The sequence below is a fragment of the Chelmon rostratus genome, chromosome 24 (assembly GCF_017976325.1).
Source record: "Chelmon rostratus isolate fCheRos1 chromosome 24, fCheRos1.pri, whole genome shotgun sequence".
NCBI lineage: Eukaryota > Metazoa > Chordata > Actinopteri > Chaetodontiformes > Chaetodontidae > Chelmon > Chelmon rostratus.
The window spans coordinates 7,383,481-7,400,991 of record NC_055681.1 but is presented as its reverse complement, the minus strand read 5'-3'; the positions used below and the strand labels follow the sequence as shown (position 1 = coordinate 7,400,991).

At 43.7% G+C, this 17,511-nt stretch overlaps 2 protein-coding genes across 2 annotated transcripts; both read right to left on the bottom strand.

Moving 5' to 3' along the window:
• Positions 1-2,990: 2,990 nt before the first annotated feature.
• Positions 2,991-5,915, bottom strand: LOC121627159 (growth/differentiation factor 8-like). The gene is made up of 3 exons (XM_041965855.1): positions 5,588-5,915; positions 3,845-4,215; positions 2,991-3,371 (listed from the first exon to the last, which is right to left on the bottom strand). The coding sequence occupies exons 1-3, from the start codon at positions 5,913-5,915 to the stop codon at positions 2,991-2,993; spliced, it is 1,080 nt and encodes a 359-aa protein (XP_041821789.1).
• A 1,117-nt stretch (positions 5,916-7,032) lies between these two features.
• LOC121627690 (alpha-tectorin-like) lies at positions 7,033-15,393 on the bottom strand. Its single transcript, XM_041966717.1, has 15 exons — positions 15,357-15,393; positions 14,443-14,555; positions 13,111-13,216; positions 12,523-12,652; positions 11,093-11,333; positions 10,551-10,695; positions 10,332-10,428; positions 9,792-9,994; positions 9,394-9,522; positions 8,855-9,042; positions 8,197-8,351; positions 7,821-8,066; positions 7,563-7,725; positions 7,356-7,448; positions 7,033-7,047 (listed from the first exon to the last, which is right to left on the bottom strand). Exons 1-15 carry the CDS (start codon positions 15,391-15,393, stop codon positions 7,033-7,035), a joined length of 2,061 nt encoding a protein of 686 aa, XP_041822651.1.
• Positions 15,394-17,511: the final 2,118 nt, after the last annotated feature.

Sequence of the window (17,511 nt, the reverse complement as noted above, 5' to 3'; positions counted from 1 at the left end):
TGTGACATTATAGTTACATGTTAATGCAGGTAAATTGCTGGTGCTTTCAAAGACACAAATGTGCATCAAAGATAATCTCAGCGATGTCTGCTGAAAAGCAAACATTTCACCTCGGAAAATGACATTTTCAAGTGACTGACAATGTCTTTGCTCACTGTCTACGAGGTTCGATTCTTGTGATAACAGACAGTAGCTCATCCATGCAATGCTTTCCAGCAACCACCAGCTGAGTTATCAGTTGTCAGATTGTCCCTCAATGCATCAGCCATCAAGACCTTCAGCTGACCACAAATGCAACAGCATGGCCTGACGTTTTGCTGTCTTATCCAGAGATAAACAGCAACAAACTCTGCTTCAGTCTCAGCCATAAGAAATGCAAGATCCAACAATTATCCATCTAAACTGTCTTTCTCTCAAGGCATTTATCCTTGAAATCAGAAGTTGTCAAAAAATATCTTAACATATGATATTTAGCTATTTTATTGAGATTTAAAATCTCATGAAGTTGAACTTTTTTTGCAATTTAAATCTTTGTTTATGTTTCTTCTGGTGGATGAAAACAACTTCTGAAGAGCTGAACACACTGAAACAACAAAAACAGGACTAAGCTGCCCATTAATCTGACACGGGACATTTTGTTTGCTGCAGAATCACAAACCTGTGTCACTCGTGGACGTTCTGTTCCAACAGCAGAACAAAGACTTTTGGGTCAGAAACCCCCATGAAGCACAACAACAGGAAGGACATCTGCACTCGGCTTCAAATCAAGATCAAACCTCCCTCTGAGTTCACAGTTCCTGCCCTCACATTGTAATTGGCTGGTGGATCCACAACCTCTCTGGCTGTTTATGCACTATTTCACGAGTCAGTGGTGATTTTTAGATCTGAAACCACCTCTAAAGGCTGGTTCTGATGTTCTTTAGTTTTTGCATGAGTCCATTTTAAGTTCGGAGGTCAGATTTTGGTGTGAAGCCATGCAAATGAATGTATTATTGCTTCCCAACTGCAAAAAGTTATGAGTTTTTCAATTAACCACCAAACGCCACTGCTAAGTGCTAAGGAGAGCCTCTGAGAGCCTTTAGCTGCATTCCTGCTATTGTCCACTAGAGGGTCCACTCTGACTATAACAGGAAAACAACTGTACATGATGATTCATGTGCATTTACTTTCAATTTCTTGAACCAGGGTTGAAATCAACCCCCCATAAAACCTTGTTTTTGCTGACCTCCAGTGGCTTAATTTCTCACCCTGCTGCAGTGATATTGCAGTGTACTCCTGGGCATGTCAGTACACTGTGACATCACCATCATGTGTTGTTAAGAAGCTTTGAAAATCTTTCATGATGCTGCAAAAGCATTCAACCTTTAGGCCACAAGGACGTGAACTTGACTTCAAGACAACCTCACAGGGGTGCCTTTGATTTGACTGACAGGTCTCTCAGCCTATCACTTTCAGTAACCCTAACCCCAGTTGCATTTTGACAACATACCAGGCAATCCACCTCACATACAACTGACTGATCAAAATCACAACACATGCTTCTCTCACACATCACTGTGACGCTCCTCAGAGCAGATCACAGTGAGGAGTTCGCAAACAAACTTTGGGACAGCGAACGGCAATCTGTCAGCTCAGTGTCACCAGGTTCATGTTTTTCAAAATAAAGGCGCACATGGAAGATGCCCTGCAGCGTTTGTTCTGGTCAAGGCTCAAATCAGGACACGATTTCATAAGACAGGAAGCAGCAGGAGTCTGTCTGTCTGTCTATCTATCTATCTATCTATCTATCTATCTATCTATCTATCTATCTATCTATCTATCTATCTATCTTGTTTTTGAATTTGTGCTTTCACAGATTTTCATATCTAGGTTTTTCTTTTCATGAATCCATTACATTCATGATATTTTTACCAACACGTATGAATACACATGAGTTGCATTATTCACTGCCTTGATGCTGATGGAACTCCCTGAAAACTTGGTTTTTCACCCGGTTAGGTGTGGTTTTGCAGGATGTAGCAGAGCACGCCTCGGCAAGCTCTGTGGCCTTCTTGTGGGTGGTTACTGGAGATGTTTGCCCTCAGGGCTTGAAGAAGTCCAATGACATTGAATAAAGGGGGACAGAGTCCCAGTAAAGAACATTTTGTGAGGGATTCATGGCTCTGATACAGGACTCTCTCCCTCAATACTGGGGTTCAAGTCCTAGGTTGACTATTTTCGTTGTTTTTTTTTAAGGATTTTGAGATTTCAGTTGCTGTTTGGTGATGCATTTATTGATGCTACATTGATATCTGAATGCAGACTCCCCATTTGAGTAGATTTTTGTTGTTGGACATAATTGAGTCAGTCTAAATGTGGATGTATTTTAGTAGATTTGGCAGTACAAGGAAGCTACAATTAGGAAGACTCCTGTAGGTTTAATCTTGGCCGTAAAGCAAAACTTTGGTTTGTAAATAACTTTTTCGCTTAAGGTTTTGTTAGCTTCTCCAAAAAGTGACGAGATGAAGCCATACGAGCTGATGACAATGGGGCACAGGACACTGTGTGACACAGGGCAGAAAGCGCTGCCCCTGGGGAAAATAACAAGTTTTTAGGGAGTCCTGTGTGCACCCGGTGGATTAAAACTTTTACCCACGAGGGGGCAGTCTTTAAGGATTTCAAATTTTGCCCAACATAAGAAAAAATAAACATGGTGAAACTTGTGAAAGTGAGGATTAAGATGCAATAACTTCTGATTATAATATTATATTATAATATTATTATTATAGTATTTTGTTTTAAGTTTTTAAGAATTTCTGTGACTTCTGTTGTGCTTTTAAGACACAAAGCACGAACATAAAAACAACTTTAGGAGTCCTGTCCTGAAAAATACTCCTTGCATTTCTTTCCATTCGCACATGGATGCTACAGGGTCGAAGTTTAGATTTTGACCAAAATATAGAATTTTTGCATCACTTTTGCTGAAAGCCTCTATGGTCAAGCCTGTGTCCTCAAGAGCAGCCACAGTGGTCCACCACCATGGACGGGATCTTTCCGTAGATGATCTGCTCCTTGCGGTTGAAGTACAACATGTTAATGGGCGACATCTTGGTGGGCGTGCAGCAGGGCCCCGCCGTGCCCCTTGGGTTGGCCTTGTTAACGAGGTGTGCATGCGGGTACTGCTGCAGGTGCATGAACTCGCACTCCCCCGAACAATAGTTGGCCCGGTAACGCTTGGGTGCGATGATCCAGTCCCAGCCGAACTCCTCAAAATCGACGGTGAGTGGGTAGCGGCAGCAGCGGGTCTCTGCAGACTCCTCGTCGCAGTTCAGGCCAGAGTCGCGGCGGGATCTCTTAGGGCTGTCGAGGATCTTCACTTCAATGAACGGTTGCTGGAAAGGAATTGAAAAGGTTCTTAAAGTGCAACCACAAACAAGCTGCAGCAAAAGAAAAATTGGCTTTTGGCCCAAAACACTGCAGACAACTTCACTAACGTGACAGTGCAGGATTTATTCTGTCCACAAGGGGTCATCATAGTGCAAGTTTTCAATTCACAGGTCAATCTTGGAACTGTGTTTAAAGAGTCAAGGCAGCTGCAGGAGAATTTCTCCATTGTGAGATCAATAAAGTCTGATCTAATCTCATTTTAACCAGATTATTTTAGCCAGATATCATCATGTTAGCCTGGATTAGTTGAGCCACATTTGAAGAACAACACCCTTGTTTAATGTATGCACGTAAAATAGTCCTGCAAAGCCCCCATTAGGCCAGTCATGGACTTGCTGGAATCAAGCTTGAAAACTAGATATTCAGTAAACTGTTCGTGTGTTGTGAAGCTTTAAGTCAAGATTTTGATTGCACTCACCAGTCCTTCCTCTCCAGGCTCCACTGAGGTGACAGCCAGATCTTCTCCTTTGGAGTCATAGGCGTTGATCTCGATGCCGTAGTTGGTCTCCGGTTGACGCAGCCAAGCCTGCAGCAGAGACTTGATGTCGATGCTCTGCCAGGAGCCGGCACCGGTGTCGGTGTCCACCTTCAGGGAGCGGACTCGGACTCGGGTGCTGTTTCCCTCCTTACCGGGTTTGAGGCGGGAGATCTGCAGGAAGACGGTGGTGACCATGTCAGCCGGCCGCAGGTGAACCCACAGCTGAGCGCGCAGGATGTTTTTGGGTTGGATCTTCGGACTGAGGCTGAACAGGCAACAGGAGGAGAGCTCTTCCTGGGCGATTGGATTCTCTGGAAGAAATCATTAAAATGTGAACTTGTTTCATGCAAACAGATTGAACATTTATTTTTCATGTAATCAATTGGTTTGCGTGTCCAACACTTTAGTCAAGAGCAAAATATCTCAAACCAGGAAACAGATTAGCATGAAATTTGCTATCTCCAGAGGATGAACCCTAATTCTTTTGGTGACCCCTTGACCTTTTCCTCCAGCACCACCGCCAAGACTACATCTTACCTTCGATAAAAAAAACTGATGACCTGATTTCCCTCAGATTTCTTGACAGTATTTATGGGCAAAAGTTTTTATTTGGACCAGCCTCATGACAAAATATCAACTCATAATGTCACTGTCATATTTCCAAGACATTTAGACGGATTCAAACTCATGTGTTTTGTTGTGAAAAAGCGTGCTGTTTTGAGATTAACAGAATAGGGGGTTGCAGGTTTTCATGAAACTTGGCGGAAGGGTGTAGCATGGGCCAGAGAAGAAGCCACAAAATCTTGGAGTGGATCCGAATCAACGGGCAGACACACAAATCACTTTGCGTGATGCGTTTATATTGCGAGATAGAACATTCAGCCATGGAAACATAAATACACACATATCATGCAGCTTATTATACTAATAAGGTTTTTTTAAAATCCATTTGCAGACTCATCTTTAAATTTCTTTGTTGTAAACAAAATGTTTTTGACGACAAGCTGCCATGTTCATGATGTTATTTCCGTCTCAGCATTTGTTTGGTGTGTTTTGTGGTTTTCACAAAAAGCATTCTAAGTGCATAACAAATGCCGAGCAAAGATAACGAGGCTTCAGCTAATCACAACCATATTTTTACGTAATTCTAATGCTTTAGGAAAAGTAAAACTTCCCAAAATGAAGCTGGATTGTGTGACTTTAATTAGACTTACAAAGACGCACACTTTTACGCAGTCCATCATCATCAATTCCGTCTTTCTTGTCCCACTACTGACATGGAAGTTAAGCACTTGATATTACTGAAGGTAAAAGATTCAATTAGCGACTATTTGATTTGATTTGCAGAAAGATTTCGCCAAATTATGGATTTTAAGTGCCAACATCTCACCAAAATCAGAATGCTTTGACTATTTTGTATGAAAGCCCAAAATTACTCGTTGACTGACTGATAATACAATTTGCTCCGCGGGATACAAATGATTTAATTATATAGGTTTACATGGTCGTTTGCGACAAAAAAAAAAATGTCTCCTGTTTTCTGCCACTTGGAAAACAAACTTCACGCACCGGATTTACGCACGGATCACACGCTTTACGCACGGCGTTCAGAGAAGGTGCAGAACAAAACAAACAAACAAACAAACAAAAACATATGAAGTGCTTTTGGTTTGGTTTAGTTACGCTTGGTGGCCATGGTGATGATGGTCTCCGTCGTGGCGTGGTCCTCGTCCTCCACCCGCGGGTCGTACTGGTCCAGGAGCTGCGTCAGAGGAGGCGCTTTGGGCAGCAACTGGCGGATCATGTCTCGGCTGATGTTGGGTGCCTGCTCGAGCCGCAGGATGCTGAGGATCTGCGACTTGATGCTGTGGAGCCTCATTTGCTTGCTGTGCTCCCGGAAGTCGCAGGCCGAGCACTGCTCTCCGCTCTCCGCCAGCAGCTTGGAGGTCTGGTTCATCTCCGAGGAAAAGGCCGCAGAGAAGAGAGCGGTCAGGCTGAGAAAAAGGAGCATCCTGGAGGGAAGAAGAGGTAAGCGCAGTGACGCTGTCTGATATGAGTCTGTCCCTGGAGCTCAGGACTTTATGATTGGCTGCAAGGAGGATTTTTTTTCAGCCAGAAGGAAGATTTAAAGAGGTAGCAAAAAGTAATGACCAATATTTAGCTGAAGTTTTAAGCAGCGGATTGATGTAATGAAAGATAGTGAGGAAACGCTTTAAAGTTTATGATTCAGGAGTCGAAAATGAGCCCAAACGTGTTAAACATCTTTCATCATTGGTGTTTCATTGTCTGTTGTTTTACTGACTTTACTGACTAAAGGCTGCTGGAAATGAAACATTACATTGATGGTGATGTTGGACAATACAATGAGAAGAAGATCAAATCTAACATGATAGCTTTAAGATGGAGAGACTGATGGTCTCAAGAATGAAAATGAAAAAAGTGAACATGAAGTCCTTCACGATTTCATGTTGAGCTCCAAAATCCAAAATAAAGGAAGCAGAAAAGAAGAACAGATGAATGAATGAAGTTTTCACTCTCTTTATTTCATGTTTTTTGATTTTCCCTCACCCTTCTGCTCATAACAATAATGACATAACAATGGCACAACAGCATGTCTCAGTGAAATTACAGCCACACTTTGAACGGACAGTCTTCATTTATACTAACTTCAATCTCCTGACAACCTCTTGTTAATGTAACCTGTTAATGTTGCGTTCACAGTCACGTCAGTATTTTCCTTCACAGGATCTCTAAAACTTCTTGCTGCAAAGCTTCTTTCAGCCACAAACGTCTTTATCTTCTGTTAAAGCAGCATTCAGGCTCACAGGACCAGGAAGTGGTGCAGATAGCAAACACAATCACCTAAAGCCACTTTTGATTATCTGTCTTCATTGCACAGTTCCTTTAATTTCTATGTAATTTCTCCAAAAATTATGTTCCATTTCAAAACCTCGTTAATAATTTGCATGAATCATTGGACTGAATCAGGACGGATTCTGCAGAAATAATATGAACCATCTCGGGTGAATCAAATGAAGATCTGTTCTGACGATCACATCTGGTGTCTCTTCAAACATCCTTTCAAACACTCTTTCAGCACCAGTGAGATTTCAGACTCCTTGTTGGGACTAAGCTTCATCCACCTGAGAAGAAACCAGACAAACCGGGATCAGTCTTGTTTTAAACTTTTCTTTTTCACACAGAAAATATCTGAATCTTACTGTCAGAAACCTCCTGATCACATTCTGCTGCAGAGACTTTTGATCTTAATGACCCCTTGACCTTTCCTCTAGCGCCTCCCACAGGACAAACGTTAGATTTTAAGCTCCAAGAAAAGCAAAACATTTCTCGATCAAATCTCTTTCTGGTTGTGTCTCTTTCGACACACTGAGGATCTAAATTTGGCTCTTCACACAGCATGCAGATAATAAAAACGGGCAGCTGTCTTTACCGAGTGAGTCCAGGCCATCGTGATGAGGGCGTGTTCATCTGCACGCTTATACCTGGAAGATCTGCGCCGCCTCCAAGCGCCTCCGCCACAGCTCTGCAGGACAGAGAGGATGTTACACTTGAGGTTTCAGGTTTAGGAAACTTACTTTAAACACTTTTATCTGAATTTAAAAGAGGCTGAAATAATTGTGATGCCAGCCCTGCTCACCTGAGGGCAGGTGTTGCTCTTTTTAAGGCAGAGCTCCAGTTTGCAGTGCAGGTAGACTTCGTTGTTTTTCCCGGAGAACTCGAACATGTCGAAAGAGAAGGAGTTGGACGTTCCCACTCCGTTTCCCTTCACCTGCACCGTCAGGTCAGCGGGGTTCGGGCATCTGCTCAGAAACAGGAAAACAGACGGGATGCCGTGAGGAGCAGTGACGACACAAAAGTCTCCCACACAAAGCCACAGTTTTGAGTTCTTTCTCACCCATTCTGAATGAGGTTGTATCGCACGCTCCCATTAGATGACGGCACGTTGGTTGCCCAGCAGTCGGTGGTCACCAGGGCGACCAGCTCGTCATCCAGCCCCGTCGAGCTCAGCTCCACCCAGATCTTCTGGTTGAGCTGGATCTCGTTGGACAACCCGATGAGGTTACTGAGGCCGGAGTCGTTGTAGGCGTTCATTATCACCGTGTAATTCCACAATCCAGAGACGATGTGCTGCACCACAGAGCTGGAGAGCGCGCGCGCGCACACACACACACACACACACACACACACACACACACACTCCGGTCAGCTGTCTTAAACTTTGACTACAACAAGCCTCAGTCAACACAGGAACAACCAGAACCTCCACACACCCGTCTCTGATCTTGAAGGCCACGGTCTTGACTTCCGGCTTGTTGTACAAGCAGGAGAAGTCGATCACAAGTTGGTTGTGGCGGGTGATGACGTCGGACAAGGAGCTGTTCCCCGTCATGACGGCGTTCTTATAGATGACTTGGGTGCCGTTTGTCTAGATTGTGACGGAAGGCAGACGTGTTGTCAGCTGAGGAAAACTGAATGAGTTCATTTCATCACATTTTATATTCTCGCCCCTTTAGCCTCCTGGAAGCAAACTGCACTGCACGACACTTTTTTCTGCTCAAATCAATAACCTGTGAAAAACATCCTCCCAGTGTTCAAGTTAAAACCAGGTGAGTCTACAGGATGAGCCTTCCATCAATCACAGAGAGGGAAAGTAGGCGGATAAAACAGCTCTTTAGTGTCTGCTGGAACCAGACATTTTTCTGCTGCCGCTAAGTGGAAACAAATAATTTCATGCAGCTTTAAAAAAGTCCTCATCCCTCTGTGAGGCGCACACAGACCAAACTAAGGCCGTGAAAGAGTAACGACATGTGGCTCGTCTGGCTGAGACTCGTCCCGACTTTAGGGTGAGTCTACAGGAACCGATTTGCAGAAACAGCAGCGGGTGTTTTTGTGCTTTCTGAGAGCTAGAAAGTAGCGGACAGTACCCACCACAACCTCCGCCCCGCAGTTGCTGCTGGTGTTGAAACTGAAAGTCACCATGTGGGTCTCGCTGTCGATGTCACCTGTGCAGTTTTTGTCATTGAGGTGTAAGGCGGAGGAGTTGATGGCCCTGTCCTCCAGCAGACAACCAGCCAGAGAAAGAGTGGCAGAGTTCTGCGTGCAGACTGTCGGCTCGCCTGAACACCAAACAGGACAAAGAAGAGAAACCGTCACCGCTATGATTCATGTGGGGTTGAAGTGTTCCATCATTTTTTCTGTTTCATTTCACAAACATTTCTTTGATTCTGAGCTGTCGTGGAGGCTGAAACACGTCTAGTTTTAATTAAACTGAAAAGGAAAAATGCTTTTCTGTTTAACCAAACCACAAAACCCAGACCAGCTGCCAGATGTTTACAGGAGTAAAATCAATCTTTTAGGTGTATCAGCAGCTGGTTTTTCAGTCACAAGCTCTTCTATTCTCTGTCATCCGTCTAACCAGAGCTTCCAGCCTTTAACCTGCTCGTCATGTCTCAGCTGTCACACGGTACCTAAAGTGTCTGTTGCTCTGTGCTTGGAGGCGAAGAGGGCCCGACAGCGGCAGTGGGTTTGACCGAACTTCAGGGCGCAGAACTCGTGAGAGCTGCAGTGCTGGACCAGACAGGCGTGAGGGGCAGCAGCTGCAGACAGACACACAGACACATGAGGCTCACTGTGAAATGAAGGAGGAGTGATGTGAAAATGCCTTTTTAAAAGGGAGAGCCCATTTGTTTATAAAGAAAGTCCAAAATCCTCCACTGGTGCTGGGACAGTGGAACATTTTCAATGAGCTGACTGCTTAAAGTGAGCATTTTATTTTTAGCTTCTTCATACTCATCACCGTAAACAGTAAACTACTTGAAATGGAAATGAGTCGACTCAGACCACACAAATGTGTACTGGTTCTTACAGCAGCCGGTCGTTGACCTCCAGTCCACCAGCATGATGTTGCTTCTCAGGCTGCAGGCCTTCACGTAAGCCTCAAAAAACTGGCAGCCGAGGCCGTCCAGCGTCGGGTAGCTGCACAAAGTGTTTCTACAGGCGGTTATGTGGGGCTCTGGGTCAACGTAGAGGTGGCAATCACTGAAGAGTCCCTGCTTCAAGAGCCCACAGCTGCAATGCAGAGAGGAAGGATGATGTTGAAGTTGCAGTTTTCCAAACAGTTATGTGTGTTTATCTTTCCTGATCACATGACTGTACTGGCACCGCAGGAACGTGTGATGAAGATGACTCGTGTGTGTTTTAGGGATGACACCAGTGTTCAGTGTGTGTTTTGATGGGTCGGTTCTTACTGTTGAGTTGAATTTTGGCAGCTGACCCTACGATCGCTGGCCTCCATTTGCGGATCCTCACAACTAGGGGGCGACAAACCGCACAGCATGTTGGCCATGCAGCAATAATAGACAGGTCATATCAGTCATGCATTCATTTGGGTGTGACTGAGTTTTACCCAGAGATGTTGTAAAAAGACTTGGCTGCACGCAGGGTGGTGATGTGACTGGAATTAGTGGGGCTGCCACACAAGCCCTCATAGTGTCCAAGATTTCCTGGTTGATGTCAGGAGACAATGAAAGACAAATCAGTGATCAGCTTTGAAACAGCTAAGGCCACAGAGCGGCACAAACACGCCGTCCCTCGTTCTGTCCAGACAGGATTTAGCTTTCTGTACCTGACACATGTGCAGTGTTGCCATCAAAGAAGATGGTCATGTTGGGGAAAACTATCCTGGCACTGACTCCACGCTGGTCCTTCCAGAGCTCCACGCCGTGAGCCAGCTGAACCGTGGAGTTGAGCGCTTGTACCTGGTCATTAATCTGCATCACAGCAGACGGACAGAATGAAGGAGACACTGGCTGAAACATCACGAATACAAACTGTACGTACATGTGCTGTGCATGTGCGCTTTTCCCACTGGAAGAAGGATTTTTCACAGCTGAGGATTTGTGACCTAAATGTTTTGTTTGTGTGGCGCAATCAAACATTTCTTATTTAAACGTCTGTTTAAAGAATGTTGGGACAGACAACAGTTTCTAGACCCGCAGGTGCAGCAAACAGGCCACAACGCAGCACGGCTGGGTGCATCTGGACATTATCTGTCATCTTAAATTATCTCTCTATAGAAAGGAGGTTGCAGATTTACTCATCATGGACAAAGACGATAAAAGCTGCGGTTTTGAAAAACAAACCCAGAAATACGCTGTGGCAGCTTACCCGAACTCTTCCACCTTGCTCCAGATAAATATCTACACCACCTATCCGTATGATCAAGTGGTCCAAGAACGACACATCTGTACGCCGTCGCTCCCGGAAACGTGCCAATAGGACGAAACTCGTGCTTCCCAGAGGCCTCATCAGATTATATGCGCAGCGATCACCGATAGAGTTAACTCTGCCGAAGAAATCGATGACAGTGGAGCCCGTCACAGTGCACACGATAGGGGGTTGATGGCAGCTGATGGAGATGGAAAGAGACAGATATTTTCTATGTTTTTCTCTCAGAGAGAAAAATCCAAAGAGCACAATGACAGAAAGATGTTTTATCCTATGAAGACATAATTTCCTGCTGCTCGGCAGGCGTCTCATTAGCTTTCAGAATCGTTGCTAATAACACATATGACACATATTCATTTCACATATTTGTGGTTTGCAGAAACATCAAATGCCAACATGTTATTTTGCCGACTGGGCTGTTTCTTCATAACGGGGAGTTAGTGAAAACACTCGTCCTCTGTGGCTCAGGCTAAAAACACAACTCTGGGGTCATAAATGAGTCTGAAATATTAAATATCTAGAGTTTGCTGCAACGTTCAAACATTTCACAGACAACCTGGGTTACAAACTGGGGCCATGGACTGTTACTGGGTTGCATTATGGGAAATGTAGGAGCAGCAAATGTAGGCGCAACTCTCCAAGAGATATGTCAGGATATCTCGGCCTCTGCTTCCTGGATTTGGACCTTTTTTTTGTATGTCTTGTTTAAGTTCCCTGACTTTATGGATGTGCAACACAACAGCAGAACAGAAGCAGCTCTTTGATCACTTGAATATGTCCAAAGTGTGGACATAAGTGACAAAGACAGCATCTCTAACGATGACAAACCTAACTGCAGATACACATCCATACAAATACTCGCAAAAATCACTCAGTGGCCTTAGATTGAAAACAAACTGTCCAAATTCATACACATTTTGGTTAAACTGCAACCTCAGTCCAACTGTTTACTGCTTGTAGTTCGTATCATTAATGGTGTGAGTTTAGGTTGTAAACACAAGAAAATAAAATCGATGTAATGTTCCACTGGGATGACACTCTCACTGTCAGTTTAGAATGAACCTGCTTATATCTGAATTAAAGCTGAAACAATTAGTCACTTAATAGCTCAGGTGATCAACAGAAAATAGAATTAATTGGTCATCAATTCATTGTTTCCTGCTTAAAAAATGTGAGGACAAAACAAATGCTTTGAAAATATCACCCTGGCTTCCCGCATGTCACATGACATGATTCCTCAGCTGATGAGAAATTAAAATAGATTTTTAGTTTTTTTGTTTTGTGTCACGTTCTCAGGTGACACTTCATTTAAATCAGTCAGTCAAACGTTTATTCAAACTCTCCTCCAAATATAAAGCAAACATATTTACATGTTGTTGCCCAGGCAAACCTCCAGGGGTCCACATGTATCAGCACGACTGAGGACTGCAGAGACGCTACAGGTGAAGTTGGAGCAAGTTCCTGGACTGAGCATGCTCGAACCGGATGCAAGAACGCCATCTGGGAGGTGACAGGAGGTTAATGAACTTTGTTTAATATTAACTTCAACTGGTGCACAAAATTTAAAGACAGTGGATGTGTTGCTCCTTAACAGGTATTTTTCTAACCTAAAACACCACAAAATAATGTAGAAGCTAATAACACACCCATTGCCTCCGCTCGTTTACTGCTGCAGGTAGCAAGGTAGTTAGCCAGACATGCTAATATTTGCAGCTTATGTTAGATCAGATAAAGACAAAGTTTAACCAATTCCACATACTTTTGCTCTTGTGCTTTAGATTTTTGAAAAACTACAAAAAAGACGCCATCCTCCAAACTCTTCTTGGAGCCTCATGCACATCAACATGCAGAGAAATGTACGGCTCCAAAGCTGAGTTACAGTGATGTTCGGAGGAGGAGTTTAGTGAAGGGTCAGTTTCGTCCCAGTCCCTTCTTTGGGAAGCACCGGATTTGCCTACCTGAGAGTCTGCATCCGCTGACGTCTACGGAACCCCTGGCAGGTCCTACACTGGTATTGTAGGACCATGAACCCAGAGATGAGTTCCCGACCACTGCACTCGCGTTCTAGAAAAGCAAGAAACAAAAGTCAAGATTACTCCTCCAATACTGAGCAAACAGGGACTTGAGCCCCCCTTTTTATTTATATGTATAAATACTTTTCTCAACTTTTAGGACAATTCAGTAGGATGGTGAGATCAGTGGTGACCTAAACATCAGACAGATCTGTGGAAAGTTGACCAGAAGGCAGCTGGTTCAATTCCCAGACTGGTAGGATCACTCTGAGAGGGTCTGCAAAGTCTTTGATCTAACTTATGGTTCGTTATTTCTAATCAATCTTTATGGCCACCTGAGGCTCAAAACAGCTCACAAACTCCCACCCTGGATCAATATTCACTCGTTTATTCTCCACCAACTCTTTTTAGCCACAAAATGTTTGAAGTGACTTTCTCCACCTGCTAGTCAATCACTCTGTCAGCCTGCATTGTTTTGTAGTCATATATTGGGCGGAAAAATCAACATAATTCAGTAAAACAGATTCAAAATTGATCAAGTTTGGTTCAGATTGTACAGATTGAGCAAAGTGATGTGTCATTTCTGACAACCGTCTTTGGTGAGATGAGGAAAAAGTTCCTGCTGCAGATTGGATACAGCTCCATCTCAAAAAGCAAAGTTGCTGCTTGCATATACTTACAATAAAGTTTGGAGTGTAGTCTGCAAATGTGAAGAGACTCGCAGCTGCTTGTGCACCGAAGTTGTAGAATTTAATTCCCCACTGAAAACAGACAGACAAGAAAATGTGAAGAAATATTTCAGAAATGAGCTTCACAGTTCACTTTGCGGCACAATGTCTTGTTCATTTTGTCCAAAAAGCTGGACAGTCGAACTGAAAGCATGGAACCAACAATGACTCACATAACTTTTGGAGCCGATCATGGTAGCGACGACATTGCAGGTCGAATTGTACACCATGCGGGGATGGACTGTCGATCCAACAGTTGTGGAATAATTCACATTCACAGTCACATTTTCTGTATCCAATCGGTCTGTTATCAACATACAGTCTTGTGCGGCTTCAGATGAGTTTCCTTTGAAGCAAATTGCAGCAGACGAATTTTTGAACGACACCTGCGAGAACAGAGAGACGCCATTCATGATCACGAGATTTGAACTGTGGTGGAAATCTGGAAGAGACGTGCTGGCTAACAGACGGCCGTCAGCATCAGTCTGTTCGATAACAACAGCAGAGGCAGAGACGAGCCTTTTCTCAAACATGCTTTCATGTTACTCACTTCCATCACTGAGTATTTGCGTCCATAGAAGGTGATGGGGCAGGAGCTGATGTTCACCTCTCCAGAACCGTTAATGACTTGAGACAGAGAAAGGTCGACCTGGCTGGCAGCCACTACAGCAAAGTGAATATGAAGGAAAAAGACATGAGACACATCATACATCAATCTATCAAGAGCAGCTTTCTCTCTTTTCAGCCCCAGTTCACACTTTGGATGACATTTATCACTGCGATAAATTCTGGGTGTAAAACACTGAATGAAGTCATGAAATAAATGTTTAGATGCAGAACATCTTTCCTACAGTGTGAATCACTGCAGGAGTTGGCTTCAGTCTGAGCGAATTATTTCATTCAGAAATGTGACTTCTTAAAGGTGAAGCCCCTCATGAACAGGTGGAGCAATGTTCTCCATCTACTGCAAAATCTCTTCAGCGTGTGAGACTAACTTGTTCCAACTTCCTCATATTGATTAAGAGGTGTCCTTCCCCTTTTTTATTGGCTAGCACATGTTCTAAAAGTTTGTGACAAATGTGCCAGGGCTGCAGGGACGCCTCACTTTCAAACCTTTCAAAGCAAAGACTTTTAATTTGATTTATGTGTTAGATGAAATCTGCCGCAGAGCTGCTGCACCTTCCATAAAGGTACAACGTGGAGGACTTGATCACCTGTTGAAGGAGGCAGCGTATCACCTGAGTAACTGCTAACTGCTGCTCACTGTACTCTCAGCTGTACCTATCTATGGCTGTAGCTACTAGCTAGTTAGCACAGTTAGCCATCCTGCTAGGCTCCCTATTAGCTGACTGTTTGACGACAGGGTTTACAGGTTTCCATTTCTTGAACATTTTAAATTCTGGCCATGTCTTTGCACCTTTAAAATAAGGGTTATATTCTGCAGCACTTTCAGTGGCTGCTTACCTGCCAGCAGGAGGAGCAGTGCACCCGCCTTCACCATGATGGAGCCCGGCAGTCACCTGTCGGAGAGGTGGGAGAGATACAGTTCACATGGTGAAGAAGAACCCCTAAATTCCATATCATACAAATACATACAGTGCAGTACACGCTAATGAGTGTTTCAATGCTTTCCTTGTGCTGCATAAAAAGTATAAAAAGACATTTACTGTATCTAAAATCACCTTGTCTGAACACTGAGTTAGCATGATGCATCTTTACAGATGCAGAATGATTTGAAACGTCTGTGGTCATCCTGTAAGTGCATCAGCATCGTCCACAGGCAGAGAGAGGAGGAGGGTGCAGCTCGTCTTACCGTTTGGAGGTTGGGTGGAGCAGCAGGGAGGTGAAGCTCTGCAGATGGAGGTCTGTGTTGAACCTCTGTGGATGGTTCAGCTCTCGGCAGATGTGCCTGCTGTGTGTCTCTCTGTCTCTTTTTATACAGCTCCTTCTTGTTCACGCCCCTGAAGACTGACGTCAAGTTTTACAAGTTTCTAACTAATTGGAGACATTCTCCAAAAGCTTTGACTCCCCAAACTGGCTTTTTGTGATCTTAGGCAGTCCATTAACTAACTGCCCTTTTCTCAGTAATTATTCCTAAAAGAATGCAGTAAGTAGCTGTCATTAAGTCAGAGCAATTCACAACCTTTCACAAAGTATTTCCCCAAAGTGACCTGGTCCAGATCACAAAGTTTAACATTTTTCTACTAAATCTCTGAAGGATCTTCATGTCTTTTATGGTGAATGTCTTTCAGAACAAGCACAAGTTCTCAAATACTGACACAAAGTTCTGAATCATTATCGAGGATGGAAAAACAAGTACAAACTAATATCCTAAATTCTCTCTGGCGTTTGGTTTAAATGCTCAGAGTTAATAATCGTGTGTATTGTTGGAAGTAGACGTTTGAGTTTCCATGTTATTCAAACCACAGTCTGTTGTGGCTGCATTGCATTGTGGTCCAACTCCTGCTCCTGTGAGCTCAGATGGATTATTTAATGTAAGGACTGTCAATTTAAAAATGGTGCCCCACCAAAGAAGCCCCTCGCCTTTGATGCAAAATACAAACATGCAGTTAACCGTCGATGTTTGAGATCCAAATTCCACTAAAGATGCAGGAAAGATCAGGTCGGGATGCACGTTTCTCCATACCTGTATCTGCAGGAAGAACATGCAGAATATCAAACTACTGACGGTGCCTCTAGAGCCACGTTTGAGGTTTTAGTAAAGAGGGTCTTTACAGGTGCAGTGTTGCACCTGTAAAATCAGCATGCATAAAATCAAACACTGAATTCCAGATTCCAGCCAGTGCTGATGCACAAAAGGCACAAATTTATTACCGGGTAGACTGGACTGTCCCTTTGATACACCACAGGAACACAATGCTGTTATTAACTGTGCATAAAAACAAACTGGGTTCAGTTTTAAAGAAACTGATGTTTTTAAATCCTGAAAAGGATCCAAGACGTTGGATTTCCTATTCCTCATAACTCATTCCTGCAAACATGTCAGTGTGTCAGCTGGTCTCCTGTTTCATTCATGAAGTAAAAACTGCAGCTATGCTGACAAATGTAGAAAAAGAAGCGATGAGAAATTAATGAAATGCGACTGGGCGAGCGATCGAATCAACACATGAGCACCAAAGTTCCCCTGATGGGAAATGAGGCTGTAAAGACTTGACGAAAGAGCCGTCTGTGTTCTTTATTTATTGGTTTTGATCTTTTAGAGAATTATTTTCACTCCAGTTGACCCTTGACCCCATAAAGTCACAACGATCAGTGACGTGGTCCGATCTGAGTACAACTGTTATCACATGGCTTCAAGCATTTAATTTTCCAGCTGAGCGTGTTCCCGTGTATGACGTCTCTTTCATCTGTTGTCTTTGCAGCTTTGAATCATTGCTTCATGTTGGACATGTCCGTCACTGGCTTTAAAGTGCACTAAGACCACATTCGGTCATCGTGACCTTTGACCTTTGTGTCCTGAGGGGCTCCACTTCCTCTTAACCATCTAATGCAAACGTTGTGTGACAGAGATCTTCCTGATATGCAAAGCAGGTTGTTTTAAGGACATTCTTTTCTTTATGAACATTTTTTTATTACGTTTGACCTCACAGATTACAGG